At 40.3% G+C, this 12,875-nt stretch overlaps 1 protein-coding gene across 1 annotated transcript; it reads right to left on the reverse strand.

Annotated features, from left to right (window-relative positions):
* Nucleotides 1–5,722: 5,722 nt before the first annotated feature.
* Nucleotides 5,723–6,715, reverse strand: LOC134372453 (vomeronasal type-1 receptor 1-like). The gene has a single exon (XM_063089949.1). It carries the CDS (start codon nucleotides 6,713–6,715, stop codon nucleotides 5,723–5,725), a length of 993 nt encoding a protein of 330 aa, XP_062946019.1.
* Between the last annotated feature and the right edge of the window lie 6,160 nt (nucleotides 6,716–12,875).

The following is a 12,875-nucleotide window of genomic DNA, read 5'->3' on the forward strand; positions in this document are numbered from 1 at the left end:
CATGCATAACCAATTAAAATAAAAAAGAAAGAAAAAAGAAAAATCTCACAGGCCCACAGTGCAGCATCATTTATTTTCTTTAATAAGAAATTTTAAGAAAATTGATTACTCATTTTTACAGAATTAAAAGTTGCAAATCAGAAAGGTAGGAAAAAGAGTTCCAGTCAAGATGGCAGAATAGACAGTCCCCAGCATCACTCTCTCCCACAAATCAACCAATTTACAACTATAAAAATGTTAACATCAGCCAAGCTGGGGCTGCTGGAGCTCAGGGGAAGAGGAGGAGAGACCTACGGAGTTCATGAAGGTGGGGCAAACCATGATGAGAGAAAGAAAAAAACTGCTCAGAGCATTTTGTGCCACGGCCACTTTAAGGCTGGAACTGCTGAGCACAAGGAGCAAGGTCAGCTGATCCACCCCCCAGTCAGTGCACGACCACTCAGAGGAGACTGGTAGGGAATTGCATGGGGTGCAGTTTGATGAAAAAACTCAGGCCCAGATCAGAGTTTCTACATGACCTAGGTGCACTTGGTCTCTGGAGAGAAAGAAGTACATATAAGGTCAAGCATTAAACCCCGAGCTGCACATAAAGCCTTCCCTAGGGAAATAGCAACAAAACAGCAATTTAGCTCAACCACCAGCTCAAGTACTGTTTCCCACAGGAAATTACCCTGTTTTAGAAGTAAGCAAAGGACAAAAAATTAGTTGCAGCCCAGGCACACCACCAGGGTCTTAGGGCCCACCAGGGGACATGTGGCATGGAGCCAGGGGCCAGACCCCCGCCTGCAACGACTCACACAATCAGTGCTTTGGGGCCCTGCCCAGGGGCCTGGGACATGGAGAAGGGGACCAGACTCCCCTCCGACAACCAGACACACCGTGCCAGCATCTTGGGGTCCACCCAGGGACATGAAACATGGATCCAGGGACTGGACCCCCCTCCCACAATCAGGCACACTACCAGTACCTTGGGGACCCACCCAGGGGTTTGGGGCATGGAGCCAGGGACCAGACCCCACTCCTATAACCAGGCGCACCATGCCAGCACCTCAGGGCCCACTCAGGGATCTGAGGCATGGGGAAGGGGACCAGAACCCCCTCCCACAACCAGGCACACTGCACCAGCACCTTGGGGCCAGGCCAGGGACCCAAGGCATGGAGTAGGGGACCAGACCCCCCTCCCACAACCAGGTACACCATGCCACTGCCTCAGGGACCACCCAAGGACCCAAGACATAGATCCAGGGACCAGACCCCTCTCCCACAACCAGGCACACCATGCCAGCACCTCAGAGACTGCCCAGGAACCAGAGGCATGGTTCCAGGGACTGGACCCCCCTCCTACATCCAGGCACACCATGCCAGTGCCTTGGTGACCACCCAGGGACCAGAAGCATGGATCCAGGGACCAGACACTTCTCCCACAGCCAGGCACACCATGCCAGGGCCTTGGGGTCCACGCAGGGACTCAAGGCATGGATCCCGGGACCATACACTCCCCAAAACCAGGCACACTGCCAGCCCCAAGGAGCATGCAAAAAACATCACCTCCATGTGTGTGGCCCACCACCGCCACAATAACCATGGCTGCCACATAAGCAGCTAGATGACACAACCACCATGCCGATGGTCCGCCAGCCACTGGAGTGCATTGACACAAGGAGAGTCACCAGCAGAGATAAAGAAAAAAAGAGGATGTCTCTCTCCACAAAGCCCATCCCAGAGTGACAGAAGAAGCATCTGCTTTATGATCATATTGGGGACCTCATCACACCTCTCAGCACTGGACAGATCATCTAGGCAACAAATCAACAGAGTAACCATTATTCTTTCAGAAGGAAAGAAGAAATCTAGGGTAATTAGAGGGGGGTAGCGGGGAGGGAGAAGTGGATGGGGAGAGATTGGACAGCGGCATAAAGAATAATTATGATTTGTAACATATATGCTAGTAATATGTTAATTAATTTTGATTCAATAAAAAAATTTTTTATAAAGGAAGACAGTTTGAAACAAGAAAGAAAGGTAGGAAAACATAAAGAAATTGATTTGACCTTATAACCTTTTACAATATTTGTGTATCAAAAATTCCCTTTAAAAGTTAAAATCATGGAGGGTGCAGCAAGATGCCGACTAGAGTGGTGCGGTGCTCATTCTGGGCCCCTCGTCCTCCAAAAGAATACAGGAATCACAGATAAGGCATAGAGTCTATTAGTGGATATAATACAAATGATTACTGTACAATATATAACACATAAAATACAGCTTAAACCCCAACATAAAATACAGCTTAAATGAAATAATATAAAATGATATGGCATATGATATATGATATGGTATGCTTTGCTGTACTGTGGTGATAATAGAATAGAATATAACATAAAAATAACACTACGGCAGGCCTGAGATAGAGCACCGATGGAAACGATTCCACTTCCCCAGCTTGGGTTCAGACGTTTTCGAGGAGGACATCACCAGGATCATTAGATGGCAGAGGAGTTGACGGATGCAGCAACGGAAGAACTTGCTGAAGACTGCTCTCTGGAACATGGCAGAAATCGTAAATCTAAGGTGCCAGGGAAAGTAGATTACAAGGAAGCAACTCAATGGAGGCATGCTGCTGCTAACCCACCTGAAGGAAGGCCCTGAGGGGAAGCTGCAGGACAACAGGTGTCACTGACGCCTGTGAACTCCATGAAGTGGACATGGGATTAGCTGCTGGTATGGCAAGAGTGGAGAAGCCGTTCCCAGCAGGAGTCTAGTACAGGGGAAGCTGCCCATGCAGAGGAGCTGGGCACTGGGAAACCAACCGCACTGCAGGGACTTTTCTGGATCTTCATGACAGCCAACAACATGGTGATTTCTTTTTCTATATCCTCAAACTTGGTAACATTCTTTCATTATGTTATCTTGCAGGGGAGTTGAAACCTTTACCTTTACCTCCTAAGGGTCCCAGGTGGGGACTAAGAATTAAATTGACATAAGATACACTGACAGGAGAAAAGCATACAAATTTATTGTAAGTTTTGCATAAAACAAGAACCCTCATGAGAAAATGAAGACCCAAAGAAATGTCAAAGTCTACATGCTTTTGTATTGGTTTGAACAAAGAGAGGCAATGGTGGGAGAGTAACTAAATTATGGGTAAAGGCTAAAGGAATAGAAGGATTATTTTAACAAGGTCTGATTGTTCAAAATTCTCTAGGCTATGATTCCTCATCAACAAATGTTTCTTTTCTGCTGATAAAGGAGGACATATTCCACATTGGAGCTATTTTCTCTCGTATTCAGGAAAAAAGGGGGAAGGTTAGAATCCCTTTTATGCAACTGCTGTTCTTTAAGTGCCTTTGACTCAAAGTAATCCTTATGAAATCAGGGGACAGATCCCCAATTTCCAGCTGTTCCCTGGCCCCAGTCAGAACAGTTCTCAGCTGGGGGAAGGAGGAAGTAGCAGAGGAAAAACTGCTTGACCAAGCCTGACCTGAATTCCTGGGAATGCCAATAAAGCTTGCTTAACATTCCCTGACTTCACACTATACTACAAAGCTAAAGTAAGCAATACAACGAAGTACTGGCATAAAAATAGAAAGACCAACGGAACAGAATAGAGAACCTAGAAATCAAGCCACATACTTACAGCCAACTGACCTTTAGCAAAGGCAACAAGAAAATACATTGAGGAAAAGACTCCCTCTTCAATAAATGGTGCTGGAAAAACTGGACATTCATATGCAGAAGAATGAAACTAAACCTGTACTTCTCCCCATATACCAAAATCAACTCAAAATGGATTAGAGACTTAAATATAAGACCTGAACCTATAAAACTCCGAAGAGGAAACACTTCAGGATATAGGACTTGGAAAAGACTTTATGGATATGACTCCCAAAACACAGGCAACAAAAGAAAAAATAAGCAAATGGGATTATATCAAACTGAGAAGCTTCAGCACAGCAAAAGGAACAATTAGCAGAGTAAAAAGACATCCTACAGAATGGGAGAAAATATTTGCAAACTATGCATCTGACAAGGAATTAAGATCCAGAATATACAAAGAACTGAAACAAGTCAACAGGAGGAAAACAAGTAACACAAGTAAAAAAAAATGGGCAGAGGATCTGAATAGACATTTCTCATGTGAAGACATACAAATGGCCAACAGACACATGAAAAAAATGCTCAACATCACTCAGCATCAGAGAAATGCAAATCAAAATACACTGAAATATCATCTCACACCAGTTAGTTGGCTATTATCAAAAAGACAGAGAATAACAAATGCTGGCAAGGATGTGGAGAAAGGGGAAGCCTCCTACACTGCTGGTGGGATGGTAAGTTAGTGCAGACATTATGGAAACAGTACAGAGTTTACTCAGACAACTACAGATAGAACTGCCATACGACCCAGCAATCCCATTGCTGGGTATACCCCATGGGATGGAAGTCTTCATGTTGAAGGGACACCTGCACTCCCATGTTTATTGAAGCCCTGTTTACAATAGCCAAGATATGGAACCAGTCTAAATGTCCATTGACAGATGAATGGATATGGAAAATGTGAGATATATACTCAATAGAATACTACTCTGCCATAAAAAAGAATGAAATATTGCCATTTGCACCAAGATGGATGAACTAGAGAAAACTATGTTAAGTGAAATAAGCCAGGCACAGAAAGAGAAATACTGCATGTCCTCACTCATAAGTGGAAGGCAAAATAAAGAAATAAAGAAAAGAAACAAACAACCAACCACAATAATACATTAAACTTTCAAAAAAAAAAAAAGAGAACAGAACTGTGATTATTAGAGGTGGGAAAATGGAGTGGGGGAGGAGAGGGGGACAGGCGAGAAACTAGTTGAGGGTCACAAATATTGATTATGTTTTGTAAACATGACTATACTAAATATCCTGATTTGATCACCTATATTGTACACATGAATCGATATTCAATTTTGTACCCCACAAATACATGTAACCTATAAGAATAATTTTATAAAGCTTGCTTAACAGTAAGGTGAAACCAGAAATTACATAAAGACGTACTTTCCTTGCAAGTAAAGATAATGTAAAGATACAACATGCTTTTTTCTTTAGTTTATTGCTTATGATAATGATGAGAGATAACATTGCTAAGGACAGTTCTGAGATGTTCCAGACCACCTGTTCTCACAAGACTGCTTTGACGCACTACACCCACAGACCTCGAGGAGCCCTGAAAACATTTCTCAAGATGCCAGAAACAATTATACTGACTTCACCGCTGACCAGTCAGACACCCACACAATTCCCGGGACTCTTACCCAAATTCCTTCCCTACAAATATTGGTGATATTAGGCTCTTTGGGATTTCTAGATTTTTAAGCTTCTTTAGCTGCCTTGAAATCCGTGAAGGGCCCCTCAAATAAATGCTGCTCTTTATCACTGCAGTGTTTGCCATTAGAGGCTGTTTACTCATTTGGTGAGAGGGAAAAGAATTCATCTCAGTTCAGAAACACTTCTGTCAAAGTGGCATATTTTGGGGTGGCATGTCCTGCCACCCTTCAATCTCCTAAAACCCGGGTTATCCCTATTGAAGGACATAAATTTGCATTCAATAATTTTTACGTAATTATTAGTGCAAGATTACTTTATGTGTACAAAATGAGCTCAATGAGGGCAATGGTTGTGGATCCCTTAAACACAGAGTATCAAGACTCCTAACAGAGTACCTGGCACTTAACAGTCATAAGGAGAGAGTAGATGGTTTCCCTGGGGAGAAGTGACGTTGTTTGATGCATGAGAAGGTTGGAAAAAATATTGTTTTTCTTTCCGAGTGGGAAAAGCAGAAGTAGTAGACTCGGGTGTCACTGCTGATAAGCACAAAGGGACTGAATGTTGGAAAACAGGAAGTCACAAGCAAAGAGGTGAGCACAAGCTGCTGGCCCGGATCCATCAAAGAAAGACAGACAGTCAAAATGGAGGAGACTGAGTAAAATACAATAAAGGAGCTCACCAGGATCAGGATGGTGCATGTGGCTCTGGCTTCGTGGGAACGTCTGGGCTTGGACAGGCTGCTGCTGTGGATGTATTGGACTCGCTGCTTATGCCTTTGTAGGATAAAGACCATGGAGCCACTAGCCCAGGCCATGAGGCCCAAACTTATTGCATCAAAGAGAGAAAATGTGAAAAAATGTAGTACATCTATAAATTTAGCTAAAATGGAGGCAGAGCAGTAGCCAAAATTTCTGCTCATAAAACTTATATTTTTGCCATTTAGTGGCTGAGTCACATTCAAAGGAACTACCGTGTTTAACAGGAGATGCAGGATCCAGACAAATAAGCAACAGAAACCAATGCACTTTGGGGATCTCATTCTGATCTCCAACCTTGGATAATAATTGGAAGAAAGCTTGACAGTCTGGAAGACACTCAGGAGGCAGGTGGTGCTGAGGGAAACCCCCCTGCCCACTCTGTGAAGATAAAAGACAACTTTACAGGCAGCATCATCCAGGACATATTTCTGTCCAAAAGATGCCATTGTCTGGGGGATCCCTTTGGAGAAGAGCACCAGGGAGTTGGCGAAGACCAGCTGGTTGAGAATCAAGTCTGTGGGTCTCACCTGGTGTCCGGTGAGCAGAATAAAGTTATAAAGACAAAGGAGGAAGGAATTTCCCAGGATTCCAATGCTGGCCTGAGTGAGGAAGATGATCTCCATCTCCAGGTTAGGAGAACCCATCACATCAAGTCCTACGGACGCTGATTTCTACTGACATCTGAGGAATGAGTAGAGGAATGAAAGAAGCATTACCATGATTGTGGCTGGTAGTTTCCTGTGCTTAAAGGAACACAGAGTTTTTCACTCTCAGTGGATACTAATAATATATGCTAATGTGTGCAAAGATTATTTACTGAAGAGCTATTATGTAAACAACCTCAACGTCAATTAGTAAGCAAGCCGATGTGAGAAGGCTGCACACTGTATGATTCCAACTGCATGACGTTTTGGAAAAGGCAAAGTTATGGAGACATTGAATAATCGGTGGTTGCCGGCATAAAGAGGGAGGGAGGGATGAACAGGTGGAGCACAGAGGATTTTTAGGGCAGTGACCCTGCTGTGCGTGATACTATCGTGGTGGGTACATGACATTTTACATTTGTCTAAACCCATAAAATGAACAAGACTAGGAGTGACCCCTAATGTAAACTTTAAATCTTGGGTAATCATGATGTGTCCGTATAGGTCCATCAGCTGTAACTAATGTATCATTTGTGGGATGTTGACTAAGAGGAAGGATGTGCATGTGGGGGGCAGGTGTGTGGGGAAATCTCTGTACCTTCTGCTCAATTCTGTTGTGAACCTAAAACTGCTCTAATAATAAAGTATATTAAAAATGTAAAATTTCAACATATATATGTACTTTTATAACAATAATATTTATTTCATAACAAGGGAAGGAATAAGCAAAAATAATTCACATGTGTTCCTTTAGGAGCAGACTGTGACCATGGTGGAGGGACAGGGTAGAACCTACACTTATATTAATTAATTTTATTTTACATTTTGGCATTTTAACAAATGTAATATATTAACTAATTAGAAAACAGCATTAGATTCCAAATATTTAAAACGTTAAAACCAAAACAATATTCAAAAGAATTCTGAGTGCTTAGCAAGTTAGTGATAGTTTCATACCAAGAGAATTTTATTTATTTGGCATGAAAAAGCAGATTTTTTTTTGCTCTCCATCTCTAATAGTATTAAAGATAAAATACCAGAAAATAGTCAAAATGTTTTTCCACTATTGTATAATTTGTTACCATGATGACATTGTTAGTTTGAACAAAGCAACCATTCTATCAATAGTCCTGATAACCAAAGTTTTCATCACAAGAGAAAAAATTCAAATATATGACCAAAAAATTAAAAAGCCCATAATTCTAAATCTATTTAAATTAGTCACTATTCACTTTTGATAGATAATGTTTCAAAATGCACATATTTTCTACATTGTTCTACTGAAAATATATGGATCATTTTACCAACTCAATAACAACTTACACCCATCAGACAAAGATTATGGTTTTTAAATATGAAGGTAGGACTGGCCGGTTAGCTTAGCTGGTTAGAGCACAGTCTTATAACACCACAAAGTCAAGTGTTCTGATCCCCATACCAGCCCGCTGCCAAAATAAGTAAATAAATAAGAGGGTATTTCAAAAGGTTTGTGGAATGATTTGTATTGTCTTTTCATTCTGTTTATCCATGAACAGTCTGAAGTATACTCATTTAATTTATCTTTAAACAAATTCAGTGTTTCTTTTAAAAAGGATGGTTTCGGGCCGAGCCCGTGGCGCACTTGGTAGAGTGCTGCGCTGGCAGCGCGGCGACGCTCCCGCCGCGGGTTCGGATCCTATATAAGACTGACCAGTGTACTCACTGGCTGAGTGCCGGTCACAAAAAAAAAAAAAAAAAAAAGGATGGTTTCGTGTCTGAGGAAGGAAATTTTCAAAATCACTGTGGCATGCGTTATTGTAAAACAAGAAAGCCAGTAAGCTCTTACAGACTGCTAGGGTCAGTTTAGGGGCAAGTATCCCTGTATTTAGAAACCACAATTCATCCTCAAGGGATATAAGTTGCTTCTGAGATGGTAATATCCATTTTCCATAGAATGATGTAGAAAACATGTGCTTCTAAAATCATTATCTATGTTTATCCACGTTTAGGGGCAGAGTATTAAAACTGAATAGGCTCAGTTCAAAAATGATGGTACAAATCAATCATCGATGACCAGTAACAGCAAAATTGAACTGCATAAAATGAGTTCTCAAACCTGTATTTTGCTGAAGATAATGGAGAGATCCTGGCAGAATTAGTACACACAAGTCTACCTACAAAGCTTATGAAATAATGGATTAAACCAATAATCGCAGTCAATGACTTCAACCAATGACTGCTGGCACAATTGATAAAAGACCAGCGGGAAAAAATGATATTGGAAAAAAACCCACTAATATCACATGGATCCACTGTTCAACCTTAACACCACCAAAAGAAAACACCCAAACATTTCAGACTCCATACTGGATTCAGTCAGAAGTCTTATCCTGGGTGAGGCCAAAGAGAAAATCTGGATTTAGTAGATGTTCTGACTCTAATTATACAATCATTGGAAATAAAGAAGAATGTGTTAAAGAGATGCAAAAATATTAGAGAATGTGGGAAATTATACCAGACAAATAATCCAATTATACCATCATGTAAGTTACAAATCTAACACAAGAAAGTAGGCCAACGTTTCTAGTAAAAGAGAACTAAGATACAAAAAATGAAAGTATATTGTTTGTTTATAATTTAAACATAACAGTTATAAAAAATAAACTTTTAAAACAGTGGCAAAATTGAACACCGACTGTTTATTTAAGTTAAAACTGTTACTGTGAAAATGTGATTTTAATTATCAGAATGAAGTGATCTTTTATTTTATGGACATGTTTGAATGATTTATGGGTGAAATGATATGTCTGGCATATTCAATGCTATAAGATTAGGATTATACTTATGAATTATACTTAGAAGAAATGAAGTATATTTTCATAATGACAGTTGATATTCGTATAACTGGAAATCATTTTAGAATTACATACAATATTATAGTTAACATAATTATGGATATACAAAACTGTAATAAATATTAAAAAGCAATAGCAAATGGGTATAGAGGCTTTTTCCTATATAAAAATGTCAAGAAAATATTTTACTGAAATGTAAATAAAAATTTTAAAAACAAATGAAAGCTAAGAACTGTGACAAGACCTAGGGACTGGTGGGTTATTAGCTCACATGATTAGAGCCTGGCCCTGTAACACCAAGATCGAGGGTTTGGTTCCTATGCTGGCCAGCAGCCAAAAAATAAAATAAAAATAAGAAATGTGACAAGTACTGGAGAAATCTATAAACTTACTAGAAATAACAAAATTCTGTCCTAAATACAAGTAGATACAAACCATAATTCTAGATAAATAGACTGAAGATTGTAAATAAAAGTACATAGGGTTGATTTAACTTATGTATTTTCAACAAAATACTGGTGCTTTGGAACTTATTTAATTTTTAAATAATAGAAATTAGATTATTGAAAAGAACTTATATATATGCAACAGATTATTATGGTAGAGAAAACAATATCTGAGCTAATGGCAAGAAGACAGAGGATTAAGTAATGAATATAATACACACCTATAAATATTCTGCAGTTAGAATGTTTTTAAAATATTTAAAAATTCTTAATTCATTTTAAGTAACTGAATAGTTAATGGTAAATTTTGAAATCAATAAATCAAATGAATCTGTATAATATTCATTTCTTAATCACTTACAATTTCATCAGCCACATTTACCAGGGCTGGATTTTTTAAGAATATAATAATTGGAAGCTTTCCAGTTCATTAAAATGAGGATTCATTGAAAAAAAGCCTTTTGTTTTTCCAAGTAGTTCTCCATTGTTTACAGTGTATTAACCAAATAATATAATATTTTCAAAGTAACACTTGCATTAAACATTTGGGGGGGGGGGGAAATGACTCGTAATAAACCAAAACGTAACCATGGGAACAGAAGATTTGGTGGAATAACTCCCTAATAGCCTTGGTCAGTTTGCATTTCATGATTACAGATTGGATCAGTCTCAAAAGGGTCTGAAGACAATTAACTCGCCAGTCAAGATAAGCAGAAGGTAATAAAAGCAGATTTTCCAGGACATTTGAAGATGAAACAAAATATTTCCAGAAAATCCACCAGCTGATAACTGTGCTCTCAGTCTTGGCTATAGAGCAAGTAATGCAGACAGGCTGTAACATGTCCCATTTAATTTTCTGGGACACAGTGTACCCCTTCTACGAACGTGATATTTATCTTGGAATAATGGCTACTTACCAAACTGACATTTTCTGCCAGGACAGTGGCTGCAGTGACAGCTTCTGTGCAGGTGTGGAAGGTGGGCATCTGAACCTGATATAGAGGTTCGGGATTCCATGACCTCATCTCCTTGGGGGGAAGTGATTATCCCTTCACCTGAAAGTTCAGTGACAGGGTCTGCAGGGGTACTGCAGACTAGCCCTGGAAAACATCAGTGCAATAAGCCAACTACAGAAAGTTATCGGTGCTGACTAGTGGAGTTATACATTGAGAATAACAGAAACAGCTAAAAGAAAAAAAGTTATGTGAAGCCCCAAAACAGGTTAGTCTCAGTGGGAGATAAGTAGAGGAGACTGAGCTCTGAGATGTGAAAATTAAGTTGAGCCCATGAGTATCCTGGCAACTTGCCTAAAATTAAATTCCTCTTTCTATAAAGTGAGATTTTTTTTTTTTAATTCCTGAGAACTTTGAGGAAAATTAAACTCGGAGTATAGGAAGTAAGGTGAGAGTGAGTGTAGAAAGAACTGGTTGAGTGGAAGGAAAGCTGTGGCCCCTTCAACCAACACTGTGGTTCCTTCAACCAACACTGAACGTGTCATGTGGCCCAGAGCTCCTCGAGAGACGTGGCACATATCAGCGAACACACCTACAGAGAGTGCTCACACGCAGCCTTCATTCAAATTGAGGGGAGTAGCCAATACGTTACAAAGAAAATATTACATATTGTGCAGTAAGTTATAAGGACACAGTTGCTGTGGAAATATGAGGGTACTTCAAAAAGTTTATGGAAAATTTTGTATGCTCTTTCTGTTGTATTTGTATGATCTTTCTTACCCCACATCCTTGTTATTACTTGTGTTGAACTTCTTTATACTAAAGTAATTCAAAAAGATTGTGGGAAAATAGAATTGAAACATCTCACTAGGAAATAGAAGGATCAGGATTCTTCTAAGGTGGAGATGATATTAGAGCACACATCTAAAGGCAGGGAGGCAGCGACTTGAATACATGGGGAAGTTGTCCCATGCGGAAGAAACAGCCAACACAATGTCCTAAGGGCAGGAGCTTGCCAGGATGACACATATGTCCACTGTGTCAGTTCAGGGGTGGCTACTAATATTTTCTGGTGGGTTTTAATAGACTGTACCATATAGAAATCTTCCTACTAGGGACACATTCACATAAGTGCAACTCCATGCTTCTACCCCAGAACTCATCGTTAACTACTTTTTTGGCTTTTCCTTCTTTGCCAGGGCAGATCATTGGCTGCTGCCCTGGAACCCCCCCCCCCCCACTGGCACTTTAGATGCTGATTCTTCCAAACAACATAGATGACCAGCTTGTAGCTCCTCCCATTGGAAAAAAATGTTCCTCCACTGTCTTTCATCCCGAATGTGCCTCTGATTCAGCTACTATCCATTACACTTCCACTCATAACCCAAAATGACCCATGCAGAACCCAAACTCAGGCTTTCTCCTCCTCCAGCTGTGCAGAACACACAGTGTAGCCACCGCAGCGAGATTCTACTACCATGGTGGATGACAGGGGGTCTCAGCTACTTCCTCATGCAAGGTTCTCTGCATCTGATCCAGTTTAATCCTGGCTCTACATTTTCAACTTATAGTGGAATACAACAGAACCCTTCTGACTTTATTGTTCTATTGGTCCAAGAGAACTCTGCTCATAATGGGCCATTCCAAAGACATGGAGATTTGATGCCCCATATTCAAGTGTTCTGTTCTCATGTGGGCACAGTGACACCACTGGCGTTGTTTCACAATGGTGTACAGGCATCTCTCCTGTTACTACACTTGCTTTGCAGGGATTAGCAGATATCATTGTTTTTATGAATTAAAGGTTTGTGTCAATCCTGCATCAAGTCAAGTCTGTCCGCGCCATTTTTCCAGCAGCACATGCTTGTGTTGTGTTTCTGTGTCCCATTTTTATAAACCTCACAATATTTCAAATTTTTCATTGTTA

The sequence above is a fragment of the Cynocephalus volans genome, chromosome 3, assembly GCF_027409185.1.
Source record: "Cynocephalus volans isolate mCynVol1 chromosome 3, mCynVol1.pri, whole genome shotgun sequence".
Classification (NCBI taxonomy): domain Eukaryota; kingdom Metazoa; phylum Chordata; class Mammalia; order Dermoptera; family Cynocephalidae; genus Cynocephalus; species Cynocephalus volans.